Source organism: Pleurodeles waltl, chromosome 9, assembly GCF_031143425.1.
Source record: "Pleurodeles waltl isolate 20211129_DDA chromosome 9, aPleWal1.hap1.20221129, whole genome shotgun sequence".
NCBI classification, from domain to species: domain Eukaryota; kingdom Metazoa; phylum Chordata; class Amphibia; order Caudata; family Salamandridae; genus Pleurodeles; species Pleurodeles waltl.
In genome coordinates this window covers 33,748,840-33,766,674 of record NC_090448.1, presented here as the reverse complement: position 1 = coordinate 33,766,674, position 17,835 = coordinate 33,748,840, and the positions used below count along the sequence as shown (strand labels likewise).

Genomic DNA, 17,835 nt, shown 5'->3' with positions numbered 1-17,835 from the left:
TATTCAAATGGACACCCCTCAACCATCGGTAATATTGGAGGCTCTGCAACGTAGGTCTTTGACTAGACCTCTCCTTCCGATGCTGCCAGGTCTCATGGAAGTAGACCAAGAAAAATGACTAAATCCGGGTCCAATTAAGACAGCAACTCCAAGGCTACTAAAAAAATATAGACCTCCGCAACAGGTTCCAGACTTACCCAAATCTGATCCGAAACCGGATTCAGTGATTGTGATGGCTGTAAGAAGAAAACATGCATCTGCTTCGAAAACAACCGCTCCAGCGGACGGACCAGAGCAAAAGGCTGGATGCCATTGGAAAGACAATGTGTGGCACAGCTGCCACCCACCCACCTTTACAATGCTAATTCCACAGCCTTATTAGGAAGGTACCATCAGGAAATTTGTGAGGGTATGAAGTAATTAATCGATGATCTACCTACCCACTGTCAACAAGATTATCTTGAAATGGTTAAAGAGGGCTCTCTAATATCTAATCAATCTGTCAGCGCTCTGGTGGATTCAGTGGAACTATCCGCCACTGCGTTCTTTCATGAGACTTCTCTTCGCTCATTTTGGCTAAGACTCATCATTAAAATCTGATGCGCAATTAAAAATTGCCAACTTACCATTCTCTGGAGCCTCCTTCGGTCAACGCAGAGGAGGAAGTGTTCCACATGAAAAATGAGGCAGAAACACTTTAGTCTGTCAGTTTGGAAGAACAAAAGAAGGCTTTTAAGCAATTTAAATCCAGAGACAAGCATGCTTACCATAATAGGGTTCAAACCCCTAGATGACCGTACCATTACCAACCACAAAGGCAACTGCAGAGATCATTCCAAAGCAAGGTACGGGAGGAAATGATCTCCTCCACACAAGTCTTCACACACCAAAGACAAGAATTCTAAGTCAAAACAATGAGAAATGTCCACCCCCTCCACTGTTACCCACTCCTGTGCGGAGAGAGGTGCAATTTTTCCTGGAAGAGTGGAGAAAATAACAGACAAATGGGTATTAGCCATCATTCGGCAGGTCTATGCTCTTTGCTTTTCAAATACTTAACCACCAGTCCCTTCAAAACAAGTCACGACAACCCATTTGGACATACGTAAAAAAGAGAGAATTCTTTTATTGTAGAAAAAGGCAATATAGAAAGCTCCTCAACATCAAAGGAGTTTAGGAGTATACTCAAGGTATTTTCTATGTCAAAAGGAACATCAACTCAATCAATTTCCGCCTATACTAGATTTCAGATTGCTCAACAAATTTATAAAGAGGGAAACATTTAGGATGTTCTCTCTTAATCAAATATTCCCTCATATATAGAACTACTATTTGCTTTTGCAGTGGATCTCCAAGACTTGTACTTTCACATTCCAATAATCCCACATCGGGCAATTCCTACTGTTTGTGGTAGGCACTCATCACTATCAGTATGCGGTACTCCCTTCTGGCTTAGAGGAACTGACTTTAGCTTTTTCCAAATGCATGGCAGTAGTGGCTGCAGAACTAAGAAGAAAAGATGTTGTCATATATCCATACCTGGACTGACTAATAAGGGCAGGCTCTTTACACAAAGCGAAACAATCCTATGCCATGACAACAACTCTCCTACCATCACTAGGTCTGCAAGTCCATTCAGAGAAATCAGTATCAACACCAGTACAGCGTCTTAGTTTTGTGGGGACAACATTGGACACCCAACAAGAAAGTGTTTCCTTCGGAAGAGAGTGTTATTTATACAAACAAAATGTGCACATCTAATTCAGTCCAAACAGACGATAAGACAAGTAGTGTCTTTGCTGGGGTTCGTAGCATCATGCATTTCCATAGTCCTGAACATACGCCTGTATATGTGACCTCTTCAAATGTGGCTAGTAGATCAGTGGTCACAAAACGGGCCTCTGGGAAGATCTAATTCTTCTGACGTCCAGTGCTCATTAGTCTGTCCAATGGTGGACCAACTTGTGCAATCTCCTAGCGGGAGTTCCCTTCCAGCAGCCAATACTGACTCAAACAATTGTCACAAACACCTCATTGACAGGCTGGGGTGCTCATATGAAACATCTGATGATCCAAGGGCTCTGGTCTCAAAGAAAAAGAATATCACATGAATTTGTTGGTGTTCACCTAGCTCTCAAAGCCTTCCTTCCAGCCTTTGAATCAAAAGACCTCCTGATTCATTCAGACAACACCACTTCATTGTTTATATAAACAAAGAGGGTATAACCAGGTCAAAACAACATTCACTTCAAGCCCAAACGAAGTGGCACTGGGCCCTGGCAAGAGGGCTTTCTATCACAGCTTTTCACATACTAGGAGTACAAAATTTAGAAGTGTATTGTAGGAAGTTGGCTCTGTATGCACTATTTGAAAGTAAGGAATAGTATGCACAGAGTCCAAGGGTTCCCCTTAGAGGTGAGATAGTGGCAAAAAGAGATAATACTAATGCTCTATTTTGTGGTAGTGTGGTCGAGCAGTAGGCTTATGAAAGGAGTAGTGTTAAGCATTTGTTGTACATACACAGGCAATAAATGAGGAACACACACTCGGAGACAATTCCAGGCCAATAGGTTTTTGTATAGAAAAATATATTTTCTTAGTTTATTTTAAGAACCACAGGTTCAAGATTTACATGTAATACTTCAAATGAAAGGTATTGCAGGTAGGTACTTTAGGAACTTTGAATAATCAAAATAGCATATACACTTTTTACATAAATCACATATAGCTATTTTAAAACTAGACACTTAGTGCAATTTTCAACAGTTTCTAGGGGGAGTAAGAGTTTGTTAGTTTTTGCAGGTAAGTAAACCACCTACGGGGTTCAAGTTTGCGTCCAAGGTAGCCCACTGTTGGGGGTTCAGAGCAACCCCAAAGTTACCACACCAGCAGCTCAGGGCCGGTCAGGTGTAGAGGTCAAAGTGGTTCCCAAAACGCATAGGCTTCAATGGAGAAGGGGGTGCCCCGGTTCCAGTCTGCCAGCAGGTAAGTACCCGCGTCTTCGGAGGGCAGACCAGGGGGGTTTTGTAGGGCACCGGGGGACACACAAGTTAGCACAGAAAGTACACCCTCAGCAGCACGGGGGCGGCCGGGTGCAGTGTGCAAACACGCGTCGGGTTTGTCATTGAAATCAATGGGAGACCAAGGGGTCTCTTCAGCGATGCAGGCAAGGGGGGGGCTCCCAGGGGTAGCCACCACCTGGGCAAGGGAGAGGGCCTCCTGGGGGTCACTCCTGCACTGGAGTTCCGATCGTTCCGGTCCTGCGGGCTGCGGGTGCAGAGTCTTTTCCAGGCGTCGGGATCTGGGAGTCAGGCAGTCGCGGTCAGGGGGAGCCTCGGGATTCCCTCTGCAGGCGTTGTTGTGGGGGCTCAGGGGGGGCAACTCTGGCTACTCACGGTCTCGTAGTCGCCGGGGAGTCCTCCCTGAAGTGGTGTTTCTCCACAAGTCGAGCCGGGGGCGTCGGGTGCAGAGTTGCAAGTCTCACGCTTCTGGCGGGAAACGCAGTGGTCTTGAAGTTGCTTCTTTGGAAACAAAGTTGCAGTCTTTGGTGAACAGGGCCGCTGTTCTCAGGAGTTTCTTGGTCCTTCTAGAGCAGGTCCTGGGGAAAGCGTTGCTGGAGTAGTGTCTTTAGAAGTGGGGAGACAGGCCAGTACAGCTGGGGCCAAAGCAGTTGGTGTCTCCGTCTTCTCTGCAGGGTTTTTCAGCTCAGCAGTCCTCTTCTTCTTAGGTTGCAGGAATCTGAGTTCCTAGGTTCAGGGGAGCCCCTAAATACAGAATTTAGGGGGGTGTTTAGGTCAGGGAGGGCAGTAGCCAATGGCTACTAGCCCCGAGGGTGGCTACACCCTCTTTGTGCCTCCTCCCAAGGGGAGGGGGTCACATTCCTATCCTCTAGCTGGAGTGCCCTGTGGTGCTGTAACAAAGGGGGTGAGCCTTTGAGGCTCACCGCCAGGTGTTACAGTTCCTGCAGGGGGAGGTGTGAAGCACCTCCACCCAGTACAGGCTTTGTTACTAGCCACAGAGTGACAAAGGCACTGTCCCCATGTGGCCAGCAACATGTCTGGTGTGTGGCAGGCTGCTAGAACTAGACAGCCTACACGGATAGTCGGTTAAGGTTTCAGGGGGCACCTCTAAGGTGCCCTCTGGGGTGTATGTTACAATAAAATGTACACTGGCATCAGTGTGCATTTATTGTGCTGAGAAGATTGATACCAAACTTCACAGTTTTCAGTGTAGCCATTATGGTCCTGTGGAGTTCGTGCATGACAGACTCCCAGACCATATACTCTTATGGCTACCCTGCACTTACAATGTCTAAAGTTTTGCTTAGACACTGTAGGGGCATAGTGCTCATGCACTTATGCCCTCACCTATGGTATAGTGCACCCTGCCTTAGGGCTGTAAGGCCTGCTAGAGGGGTGACTTACCTATACTGCATAGGCAGTGTGAGGTTGGCATGGCACCCTGAGGGGAGTGCCATGTCGACTTACTCGTTTTGTCCTCACCAGCACACACAAGCTGGCAAGCAGTGTCTGTGCTGAGTGAGGGGTCCCCAGGGTGGCATAAGACATGCTGCAGCCCTTAGAGACCTTTTTGGCATCAGGGCCCTTGGTACCAGGGGTACCAGTTACAAGGGACTTACCTGGATGCCAGGGTGTGCCAATTGTGGAAACAAAAGTACAGGTTAGGGGAAGAACACTGGTGCTGGGGCCTGGTTAGCAGGCCTCAGCACACTTTCAAATAAAAAACTTAGCATCAGCAAAGGCAAAAAGTCAGGGGGTAACCATGCCAAGGAGGCATTTCCTTACATGTATTTTCTCAGCCGTCACCATGATGACAACCACAAATCGGTCCTCAACGATGAGATGGTAGAAAGCATCTTCGAAGACTGGGGCGCGCCAATATTAGACTTGTTTGCCACCAGCCAAAACAAAAAATGCAGAGACTACACATCCAGGGCTATGGAACCAAAGTCTCTGGGGAATGCCCTTTTGATAAACTGGTCAACTCCGTTTGTGTACGCGACTCCATCAATTCCGCTGATTCCAAAAGTAATCCAAAAAGTAATGACATCTTGTATCACAATGATTCTGATAGCTCCAGAATGGCTGAGACAGTGGTGGTACACAGATCTCCTTCAGTTTTCCATAGCTCATTGCAAACGGCCACCACTCAGACCAGACCACCTCTCCAAACGCCGGGGAAAGATTCTATATCCAACGATCCAATCAGTGAATTTGTCAGCCTGGCTCCTGAGATCATCCAGTACAGTCATCGGAATCTTACAGAATGCATGAACATTTTGAAATAAGCTAAACGTCCATCCACAAGAGCATGCTATTCATTTAAATGGAAACATTTCTGCTTATCGTGTAGAGATAGAAACTATAATCCCATTACTGTACAGGAAAAAATCATTTTACCATATCTATTACACCTAGCCAAACCAGTCTTTTGATTCTCCTCAATTAAAGTTCATCTAGCAGCCATCACGGCCTATCGAAAGAGTCCAACACTACAATCTTTGTTCAAGGTTCCAGTAGTCAAAGATTTCCTAGAAGGACTCAACAAGGTCTTCCCACCAATCAAAAGACCTTCACATCCTTGGGAACTGAATTTAGTATTATCAAAGCTAATGGGTCCTCTGTTTGAACATATCCATAAGGCAACTCTACAACATTTGTAATGGAAAACAGCTTTTCTAGTTGCAATCACCTCTGGTCCAAGAGTTAGTGTATTGCAGGCTCTCTTCAGTAGAACTCTTCATGGTTTTTCACCAAAGAGGATATTACTTGTACACGTCTTCTTTTTCTTACCCAAAGCAATATCGGAGTTCCATATCAACTAATCTGTCAACCTACCTACCTTGTTTCCAAATCCCACCTGTACGGCACAGTGAGCACTACATTCCCTATATCTTAAGAACAAAATCCATTTGGAAATCTACTCGCCTATTTATAAATTATGGCTCTATAAGAAAAGCTCTACTAACTTCCAAATAACCTATAGCTAGATGGATTTTTCTTGCATCTCTTTAAGTTATCAAATATTTACCAAATATGTCTAAGGCCCACACAACTAGAGGAAATCCGTCACCATGACTTGGATAAGCCACGTCCCTATACAGGACATTTGTGAGGCAGCTACTGGGAGGTCTTCACACACATTCTCAAAACACTACTGACACAGCTACTCTAGCTGATTCTCGAGTTGAACATGAAACATTGAGAAACCTCTTCAAATAATCAATCTTGTTCTCTTACATGCAAATTGTATTTTTTTTTCTCTATTAGTTCCCAAGTCCTTCACTTGCAGACCCATAGTATATGATTACTAACAGCGCCTCCGGAGGTTCTATGTTAGCTTGCTATTCTATTCTAAGTTTATGACTGTCAGTTAAGATCCTATGATTCAGAAGGAAATGTTACCTGCAGTCATAGTTCTGCATCGTAGAAATCTTCATTGAAGTCACAAACACCCACCCTCCTCCCCTCTCTCGGATAAATCGATATCCTATGCTTCCTTTAAAAGAACTGACTCGCTCAGGAAAACTGCACCTACAGTGCATTCTGGGGAGGGGTCTCTCTGGCCCTTAATGGCACAGGCCTTCTTTTTAAGCTTTCAGTGTCATCCTATCAGACTGTTTTTCCTCTCTTGCTGCCTGTGTCAGGGACACAGCCTCTTTTCTATGGCAATTTGTTGCAGATCTTAAAAAGGTTTTTTTTTCCTCACTGCTATTCGTACTACATTGCTACAACATTTCAAGGAAAAACACTACACTACAACTATGAAGATAATGATTCCAGAGCTGAACACTATTAAGACATTTTATGAAATTTAAAGATATAATGAAGGTGTTTCGGGGTCCGCAAGGGTATCGCGGAATTTTTCCAAGTTTATGACTTCAATGAAGATTCCTACGCTGCAGAACTATGGGTAGAGGTATGTGACTGTTCCTTATTTGTGTATTTGGACTGTCAAGCGAATGGGGTATTTTTAACATTTTTGGATGATGCTCACAAGCCTGAGGTATGAAATGTGTGATGTATGTTTATTGTTCTAGTGTAGTACTGACCTACAAGTAAACTGTGTTTTTAAGTACTACTGCGCTTCTATAGACTAATGAACAGAACGCAGCAAATGTGTTGCTTGTTCAACCAGCTTGTGGATATTTGCATAGCTTCGGATGCCGCTACCATTCTTTGAATAGCAGTTTATGCTGTTTTTCAGTCGCTTTGTATTGCGTAGTATTTACAAAAAAAAAAAAAAAAAAACTTGGGCTAAACTGCTGTTCCGTAATCGACGCTCATGAACACAGATCGCAACCAATGGACAGTTGGTGATAACAAATTAATTGAGGGTTCTTACCCGGTGCCAAGTCCTTTTTTGCTGTTTAAGAAAGATCATCTTTAAGCCTTCATAACTTAAATCCATAAATGTTTTCTTTTTTCCCACTTGTTGGGGACTGTAAACATAATTGTCATTTGTGAATTACTCTGAAGCAGTCTGAGAAAATAGCCAAAATACAACATTTGTTTTTTTCATAGAAAGCAAACCTGTCCAGGGAACAGTCGGTTTTGTATGAAAATGGCAAAAAACAATGTTTAGCTGTGCTAACTTGCTGCCTTTGCCGTTATGTCCTTTGTAAAACTAAGAGCAGTATTTTCTGTTGTTGCTGTTTCTACATCATTTAAGTTAGTGGTGAAAAATGAGTAAACAAAACTACATGTGGACCCCAGAACTAGACTAAAAATGGTCTTGTTGTAGGAGGTTGGCTCTGTATGTGCTATTTCAAAGTAAGGAATAGCATGCACAGAGTCCAAGGGTTCCCCTTAGAGGTAAAATAGTGGTAAAAAGAGATAATACTAATGCTCTATTTTGTGGTAGTGTGGTCGAGCAGTAGGCTTATCCAAGGAGTAGTGTTAAGCATTTGTTGTTCATACACATAGACAATAAATGAGGTACACACACTCAGAGACAAATCCAGCCAATAGGTTTTGTATAGAAAAATATATTTTCTTAGTTTATTTTAAGAACCACAGGTTCAAATTTAACATGTAATATCTTGTTTGAAAGGTATTGCAGGTAAGTACATTAGGAACTTTGAATCATTTCAATTGCATGTATACTTTTCAAGTTATTCACAAATAGCTATTTTAAAAGTGGACACTTAGTGCAATTTTCACAGTTCCTGGGGGAGGTAAGTTTTTGTTAGTTTTACCAGGTAAGTACGACACTTACAGGGTTCAGTTCTTGGTCCAAGGTAGCCCACCGTTGGGGGTTCAGAGCAACCCCAAAGTTACCACACCAGCAGCTCAGGGCCGGTCAGGTGCAGAGTTCAAAGTGGTGCCCAAAACGCATAGGCTTCAATGGAGAGAAGGGGGTGCCCCGGTTCCAGTCTGCCAGCAGGTAAGTACCCGCGTCTTCGGAGGGCAGACCAGGGGGGTTTTGTAGGGCACCGGGGGGGACACAAGCCCACACAGAAATTTCACCCTCAGCGGCGCGGGGGCGGCCGGGTGCAGTGTTAGAACAAGCGTCGGGTTCGCAATGGAAGTCAATGAGAGATCAAGGGATCTCTTCAGCGCTGCAGGCAGGCAAGTGGGGGCTTCCTCGGGGAAACCTCCACTTGGGCAAGGGAGAGGGACTCCTGGGGGTCACTTCTACAGTGAAAGTCCGGTCCTTCAGGTCCTGGGGGGCTGCGGGTGCAGGGTCTTTTCCAGGCGTCGGGACTTAGGTTTCAGAGAGTCGCGGTCAGGGGAAGCCTCGGGATTCCCTCTGCAGGCGGCGCTGTGGGGGCTCAGGGGGGACAGGTTTTGGTACTCACAGTCGTAGAGTAGTCCGGGGGTCCTCCCTGAGGTGTTGGTTCTCCACCAGCCGAGTCGGGGTCGCCGGGTGCAGTGTTGCAAGTCTCATGCTTCTTGCGGGGAGATTGCAGGGTTCTTTAAAGCTGCTCCTTTGGATAAAGTTGCAGTCTTTTTGGAGCAGGTCCGCTGTCCTCGGGAGTTTCTTGTCGTCGTCGAAGCAGGGCAGTCCTCAGAGGATGCAGAGGTCGCTGGTCCCTTTGGAAAGCGTCGCTGGAGCAGAGTTCTTTGGAAGGCAGGAGACAGGCTGGTGAGTTTCTGGAGCCAAGGCAGTTGTTGTCTTCTGGTCTTCCTCTGCAGGGGTTTTCAGCTAGGCAGTCCTTCTTCTTGTTGTTGCAGGAATCTAATCTCTTAGGTTCAGGGGAGCCCTTAAATACTAAATTTAAGGGCGTGTTTAGGTCCGGGGGGTTAGTAGCCAATGGCTACTAGCCCTGAGGGTGAGTACACCCTCTTTGTGCCTCCTCCCAAGGGGAGGGGGTCACATCCCTAATCCTATTGGGGGAATCCTCCATCTGCAAGATGGAGGATTTCTAAAAGTCAGGGTCACCTCAGCTCAGGACACCTTAGGGGCTGTCCTGACTGGCCAGTGACTCCTCCTTGTTTTTCTCATCATCTCTCCTGGACTTGCCGCCAAAAGTGGGGGCTGTGTCCAGGGGGCGGGCATCTCCACTAGCTGGAGTGCCCTGGGGCATTGTAACACGAAGCTTGAGCCTTTGAAGCTCACTGCTAGGTGTTACAGTTCCTGCAGGGGGGAGGTGTGAAGCACCTCCACCCAGAGCAGGCTTTGTTTCTGTCCTCAGAGAGCACAAAGGCTCTCACCGCATGAGGTCAGACACTCGTCTCTCAGCAGCAGGCTGGCACAGACCAGTCAGACTTGCACTGAACAATTGGGTAAAATACAGGGGGTATCTCTAAGATGCCCTCTGTGTGCATTTTTTAATAAATCCAACACTGGCATCAGTGTGGGTTTATTATTCTGAGAAGTTTGATACTAAACTTCCCAGTATTCAGTGTAGCCATTATGGAGCTGTGGAGTTCGTTTTTGACAGACTCCCAGCCCATATACTCTTATGGCTACCCTGCACTTACAATGTCTAAGGTTTTGCTTAGACACTGTAGGGGCATAGTGCTCATGCACATATGCCCTCACCTGTGGTATAGTGCACCCTGCCTTAGGGCTGTAAGGCCTACTAGAGGGGTGACTTACCTATGCCACAGGCAGTGGGAGGTTGGCATGGCACCCTGAGGGGAGTGCCATGTCGACTTAGTCATTTTCTCCCCATCAGCACACACAAGCTGGCAAGCAGTGTGTCTGTGCTGAGTGAGGGGTCCCTATGGTGGCATAAGACATGCTGCAGCCCTTAGAGACCTTCCCTGGCATCAGGGCCCTTGGTACCAGGGGTACCAGTTACAAGGGCCTTACCTAGGTGCCAGGGTTGTGCCAATTGTGGAAACAATGGTACATTTTAGGTGAAAGAACACTGGTGCTGGGGCCTGGTTAGCAGGGTCCCAGCACACTTCTCAGTCAAGTCAGCATCAGTATCAGGCAAAAAGTGGGGGGTAACTGCAACAGGGAGCCATTTCTTTACACTTGTGTACATGTGTCAATATTTCACCAAGCAAATTTTCATTCATTGTATACAGTGGTGAATATAAATTTTATTAAAGGGAAAATGGTGACCGGATTGCATATATAACTTTTCAATATAATAATAATTAAATACCAAATTGACATACAGTTCTTGTTGATAGAAATCAAGAACACTGTTTTGCACCAAAAATTCTTATGTGGTAACCAATCATTCCTATTTGCGTTTTGAGTGGAAGGATGATCTACAATATTGATAGACTGCCGTTTCCAAACAGTTCTGGACACGGAGGTCTACAACTTTCATAACTTGAGAGCATGTGATACACTGAATCGACACTGAGCTGTGGCTTAGAATGTATTTTTAATTGTGTACTAACCATGCATCACATAACACTGAAAAAAATAGAATAACATTTGATTATCAAAGCAAGCAATATATTATTGAATTGTGTGTTGGAATCTAACTGCAGTGACAGTCTGTTTGTGGCTACTAGAAATTTGGAATACTTGCAATTCTGTGCCATCAAAATAGTATTTTAGTTAAACTCACTATAGTAACTTGAACTTAATTTTGCCCAAGCTAATCAGTAATAGCAATTTCCCCATCTATGCTGCAATGCCTGATATACTCACCACCCCGCCTTCCCCCCCGCCTTTCCAGGATTCAGGATTAATAATGGTACCCAACTAGAGTGGATGGGCTTTGGGCAATTGGGCATGAAAGAAACCACACAAAAGTGTAACCATGTTAAGTCAGTGAATGCCAGTTAACACTATGCAGGCCACTTTATTTTAAGTGTCTTTCGATGTAGTCATGTATGTGGTCTACAAATGTGATCACTTGCAGTACATGATGCATATTCGGGCTTTAGAGCTGCTTAAGTCAACAATGGGAAATGGTAGCTATATGTCTAAGAATGCAATGTTTAAGTGGTATGCAACACAAAATGATATATTATTGAGTTAATTATAGTCCTCTATTTCATAGGGATATCGTGCATGGCCCAGGATTGTCTTCTAAGAACGCCAGAAGACTTTGTGTATCCTTTGCTGTCGAGCGAGGAGCTCAAAGACAAATACAGGCGCTACCTCTTTAGGGACTATGTGGAGGTATGTTGTTGCTTTCCTTTCATTTATCTTTTCTTCACCTGTCACTTTAGTTCCTTCATCTCCTTTCTTTCTTCCTCTGTCAGACATTTTGGGGTTAGAATATTGGGTTGAATATGCTACAGTTGATGTGTTTGGCAAGTATGTCTTCTGCCACCTTATCGGTGAAAGAAAAATGAACCTCACAAAAGTAGTGAAATTCTTCATTTTCAGTTCATTATTAGGACCTGCATTTTTTTATATTTTATAATTGTATTGTGACTTTGAGGAAAGCAAAAGGTACATTTGAGACACTGATCTGCAGCTCATTTCCATTAGGTGTCATTTTAGGTGGATGCTAATTGGTCAGTAAACTTTTGTGCGTTTTAGTGGTCAGTGGGCCATTTGCCTCCTTTCCTTTTTAGTAACTACTTGGGAAGTATCGGAGACGCACCACTCAACTCCTCAATGCATGCACTCACACGCTCGCTCACTTATAGTGACCTAAAAGCCATCTACCTTGTCATCCATTCTTGGCTATAGGTTTGAAAGTTCCTTGCACTGTATCAGTGTGACCACCTGCTCCTCGTATCATTCCTTTCAGATTCTGCTTTTATTTTTTTGTACAGGAGACAGGTGTCCTACTTCTTTAGAAAAGTGTTCAATAAAGAAATTGTATTGTCCTCACCAACATAGTACTATCCTCATATGGGTGAAGAACTATCCTCATATGGGTGATTGGGATTTTGACATGAGTGGCTACTGCCCCATTATGAGACCATGACACTATTAACACTCAGTGACAGATGTTTATAGTAGACCTTTTGAACTGAATCCCTATTGGGCACACTGCCTACTGATTTCCCCCAAATAAATCTGAGTATATTATGATTCGGTCCCTTGATTGTATGTTTTGCGCTTGAGTGTGCTGTATGCATGAGAGTTATGATGCTTATATGCTGCAGTCACTCTTCAATGTATGTAGCACCTTAGTGTGTGGGTTGCTGTACAATGTTTAGTGAAAGTGACCTCTGTCTCTCCTCCACCCCCAACGCACACACCTCACTTCTTTCTGCAGGACACCTCCATTTCCCCCCTCCCTGTGGAATCCTTTATGAAGCCAAATGCAACTGTCTTAGGCGAAAGGGAAAGGATAGGTCAGTTTTTGCCTCGTGCCTGTACTAAACTAGTCCCAGCAGGCAAGCCTCTGGCTTGACAAGGGAAACATCTGAAAGATGAAGTGGCCAAAAGGATTGGCCAAGTGTCTTCTGTCATGTCCTGCTCAAGTATGAATAATCTGGCAGCTACACCTGATGGGGCAGCTGTAGGAAGTTGGCTCTGTATGCACTATTTCAAAGTAAGGAATTGTATGCACAGAGTCCAAGGGTTCCCCTTAGAGGTAAGATAGTGGCAAAAAGAGATAATACTAATGTTCTATTTTGTGGTAGTGTGGTCGAGCAGTAGGCTTATCAAAGTAGTGTTAAGCATTTGTTGTACACACACAAGCAATAAATGAGGAACACACACTCTGACAATTCCAGGCCAATAGGTTTTTGTATAGAAAAATATATTTTCTTATTTTATTTTAAGAACCACAGGTTCAAAATTTACATGTAATACTTCAAATGAAAGGTATTGCAGGTAGGTACTTTAGGAACTTTGAATTAGCAAAATAGCATATACAGTTTTCACATAAATGACATATAGCTATTTTAAAACTAGACAGTGCAATTTTCAACAGTTCCTGGGGGAAGTAAAAGTTTGTTAGTTTTTGCAGGTAAGTAAACCACCTACGGGGTTCAAGTTTGGGTCCAAGGTAGCCCACCGTTGGGGGTTCAGAGCAACCCCAAAGTTACTACACCAGCAGCTCAGGGCAGGTCAGGTGCAGAGGTCAAAGTGGTGCCCAAAACGCATAGGCTTCAATGGAGAAGAGGGTGCCCCGGTTCCAGTCTGCCAGCAGGTAAGTGCCCGCGTCTTCGGAGGGCAGACCAGGGGGGTTTTGTAGGGCACCGGGGGGGAACACAAGTCCACACAGAAAGTACACCCTCAGCGGCACGGGGGCGGCCGGGTGCAGTGTGCAAACAAGCGTCGGGTTTGTAATTGAAATCAGTGGGAGACCAAGGGGTCTCTTCAGCGATGCGGGGGGGGGGGGGGGGCTCCTCGGGGTAGCCACCACCTGGGCAAGGGAGAGGGCCACCTGGGGGTTGCGCCTGCACTGGAGGTCGGATCCTTCAGGTCCTGGGGGCTGCGGGTGCAGTGTCCCTACCAGGCGTCGGGTTCTTAGAAGCAGGCAGTCGCGGTCAGGGGGAGCCTCAGGATTCCCTCTGCAGGCCTCGCTGTGGGGGATCATGGGGGGCAACTCTGGCTACTCACGGTCTTGCAGTCGCCGGGGAGTCCTTCCTGAAGTGTTTGTTCTCCACAAGTCGAGCCGGGGGGTGTTGGGTGCAGAGTGCCAAGTCTCACGCTTCCGGCGGGAAATTCGTGTTGTTTTAAAGTTGCTCCTCTGTTACAAAGTTGCAGTCTTTGGTGAACAGAGCTGCTGTCCTCGGGAGTTCTTGGTCCTTCTAGATGCAGGGCAGTCCTCTGAGGATTCAGAGGTCGCTGGTCCCTGGGGAAAGCGTCGCTGGAGCAGTGTCTTTAGAAGTGGGGAGACAGGCCGGTAGAGCTGGCGCCGAAGCAGTTGGTGTCTCCGTCTTCTCTGCAGGGTTTTTCAGCTTAGCAGTCCTCTTCTTCTTAGGTTGCAGGAATCTGAGTTCCTAGGTTCTTGGGAGCCTTTAAATACTAAATTTAAGGGCGTGTTTAGGTCTGGGGGGTTAGTAGCCAATGCCTACTAGCCCTGAGGGTGGGTACACCCTCTTTGTGCCTCCTCCCTGAGGGGAGGGTGGGCACATCCCTAATCCTATTGGGGGAATCCTCCATCTGCAAGATGGAAGATTTCTAAAAGTTAGTCACCTCAGCTCAGGACACCTTAGGGGCTGTCCTGACTGGCCAGTGACGACTCCTTGTTTTTCTCATTATCTCCTCCGGCCTTGCCGCCAAAAGTGGGGCCGTGGCCGGAGGGGGCGGGCAACTCCACTAGCTGGAGTGCCCTGGGGTGCTGTAACAAAGGGGGTGAGCCTTTGAGGCTCACCGCCAGGTGTTACAGTTCCTGCAGGGGGAGGTGATAAGCATCTCCACCCAGTACAGGCTTTGTTACTAGCCACAGAGTGACAAAGGCACTCTCCCCATGTGGCCAGCAACATGTCTGGTGTGTGGCAGGCTGCTAGAACTAGTCAGCCTACACGGATAGTCGGTTAAGGTTTCAGGGGGCACCTCTAAGGTGCCCTCTGGGGTGTATGTTACAATAAAATGTACACTGGCATCAGCATGCATTTATTGTGCTGAGAAGTTTGATACCAAACTTCACAGTTTTCAGTGTAGCCATTATGGTGCTGTGGAGTTCGTGCATGACAGACTCCCAAACCATATACTCTTATGGCTACCCTGCACTTACAATGTCTAAGGTTTTGCTTAGACACTGTGGGGGCATAGTGCTCATGCACTGGTGCCCTCACGAATGGTATAATGCACCCTACCTTAGAGCTGTAAGGCCTGCTAGAGGGGTGACTTATCTATACTGCATAGGCAGTGTGAGGTTGGCATGGCACCCTGAGGGGAGTTCCATGTCGACTTAGTCTTTTTCTCCCCACCAGCACACACAAGCTGTGAGGCAGTGTGCATGTGCTGATTGAGGGGTCCCCAGGGTGGCATAAGACATGCTGCAGCCCTTAGAGACCCTCCCTGGCATCAGGGCCCTTGGTACCAGGGGTACCAGTTACAAGGGACCTACCTGGTTGCCAGGGCTGTGCCAGTTGTGGAAACAAAAGGTATAGTTTAGGGAAAGAACGCTGGTGCTGGGGCCTAGTTAGCAGGGTCCCAGCACACTTTCAATCAAAACTTAGCATCAGCAAAGGCAAAATGTTAGGGGGTAACCATGCCAAGGAGGCATTTCCTTACAAGGTGTTAAAGTGCATCTTATCTGCCATGCCCCTGACCAGCCGGGCAGGGGGTTGGCACCAAGCAGTAGGACCTCTCTTCACTCTAGTTGCACTGGAGCAAATTGACCTTATGCCATCCCATTACTACTCCTATGCAGGCTGAAGTTTGATTTTAGCTTTCAGTGCATTGTTGTCATAGGTCAGAAGGAGGTGGGTGTCATCTGCATAGGAAACCACTTGGATAGTGAATGATTCAAGTAGGTATGCCTGCTGCATCATGTAAAGATAAAAAAAAGTGTGCGTGGTTTAGGGCCGAGCCCTGAGGAACTTCACACTTAAGAATCATCGCCTCTGGGGGGTGGGGGGGCCTGCTTTAGACACACGGCCTGTTCTCTTTGCTTCAAAAAGAAACCAAACCAGGCTGAAGCAGTCCCTTCCACACTAATAGCAGCAAGGTGATGTAACAGGATCTCATGTAAGATTGTGTCAAACTCTGCGGAAAGGTCTAATTAAATTAGGGTGGCGTTCTGTTGAGTGCAAATTTGATGAAGTCTATTTCCATAAACACTGACTTCGTGCTGTGGAGAGGCTTGAAGCCAGATTGTAAGGGGTGGAGCAGATGAAGGTGTTCAGGTACATTGATATTTGGGTGTTTACAATCTTCTAAATAATATTGTAGAACCGCTGGATCAAAGAGATGGGTCTGAATTTAGAGAGGATTGCTGGGTCCATATTAATGTTTTTTGAGAAGGGAATGACATTTGCCCTTTTTCAGGAAGTGGGTTCTATCCCAGAATGCAGTGTTTGGTGAAGAGATCCTGGTAGATTCGACATAGGCTATCCCCTGTTAGCTTCCGACTGCAGCAAACAGTTCTTCAGTGGGTAAAACTGTTCTATGCAACCTGTTTCAGTAAAGGCGAGTCTGCTTTTCTCTGCTTCTCTAACATTTAATGTACTGCTTGCTATTCTGATTCAAGCATGAAAGATCCATTGCCTGAGAAGGAACCGGTTAACGGTAACTACAGTTCTCCAGTTTTGGTATCTTTCATGGATGCACCTGCAACCCCTCCCACCACCACAGTCAAGATGACTGTGCATTCTGTTTATCCTTCACACTTTTGAAATCTGAGCTGTTGTGGCCTCTATGGGAGTAGAGTTTTCAGCTTTTACACATCTTTGGCTGAAATGTGGGTTGTTTAAAATTAGTTGGATGTGCTACTAAAAAATGCAGATTTTGGACGTATGGCCTTTTTAACATCCTTTACTGCTGAGTGAAGTTACTGTGCAAACACAGCCGGATAAGGCAGACTGATTAAAGCAGGTAAATAGATGAATGATACCAAAGCAGATGAGCTGAGATATAGGTAAGTAGCTAATTCCGCTTTAATCATGCAAAACAGTACAGGGTTTGATGATCGTTATTGTACCTTATGTATATGATTTCAGATTGAATTTTATATTCTTCACTTTTTCCACTTCAGAGTCATTATCAACTTCAGTTGTGTCCTGGTGCCGACTGTCCCATGGTCATACAGGTACAGGAGCCAAAAGCTCGGCGGGTGCAGTGCAGCCGATGCAATGAGGTGTTCTGGTGAGTGACCTGATGAAAAGATTCCTCTAGCTTACCAAGATTACCTAGAAGGGAAGAAACACTTCACAAAAGTGCAGGTCTAGAATTTGGACTTGATTTGTATTTATTTGGTGGCCTCCACAATGTAGTTGTGCAAACTTCTTAATTGCAGTGCAGGAGGCAACAATAAACAGCTTAGAGACAGGTTGGCAAAGTTGAAAAGAATACAAATAAATCTCTACAGTATTGACAGCTGTGCAAGGACAGGACAATTTGTTTTTCGGTATACCAATTGGTTTCTGAATAGTTGTGTGTTGTAATTACAGCAAGCCTCCTTACTCCACCACCCTACAAAAAAGGAATAAAAATACAGCAATTTAGACAATGTGTATTTAGACCTCAAAGGATTGTCATGGTTAGGGCTAAGAGTGTCTTAGGGAATGCTGGGTAATGATTGTCGTGCATTCCTAGAACTTACTTAAAAGGTACCTTAAAGGCAATCATTACATTCTTGAAAGCTTTGTTGTGGGTCTAACACACGGCTAATGTAATTTAGTCAGAGCCACTCTGGTGATGAATGTAGTGGGCACTTGCTTCTCCACACGATAAAGTGGTTTTGCGGCGTTAATCTTTTCTGGATTCACATGGTGTGCATTATTCTGCCTTCTAGTGGTTGGGTCGGGAATACTTCTTAGTCTCTTTTCCCTTTCTCTCTCTCCCGCTCTTTATTTTTTTTTTTTTTAACATTATTTT

The 17,835-nt window shown here is 45.5% G+C and overlaps 1 protein-coding gene across 1 annotated transcript in view; it reads left to right on the top strand.

The window, feature by feature from the left end:
* ARIH2 (ariadne RBR E3 ubiquitin protein ligase 2) overlaps nt 1-17,835 on the top strand; it is a 315,960-nt gene that overhangs the window by 91,896 nt on the left and 206,229 nt on the right. Inside the window, exons 7-8 of the mRNA XM_069206208.1 lie at nt 11,438-11,559; nt 16,994-17,103. Coding sequence (XP_069062309.1) covers nt 11,438-11,559; nt 16,994-17,103 — 232 coding nt within the window. The remainder of the gene's footprint in view (nt 1-11,437; nt 11,560-16,993; nt 17,104-17,835) is intronic.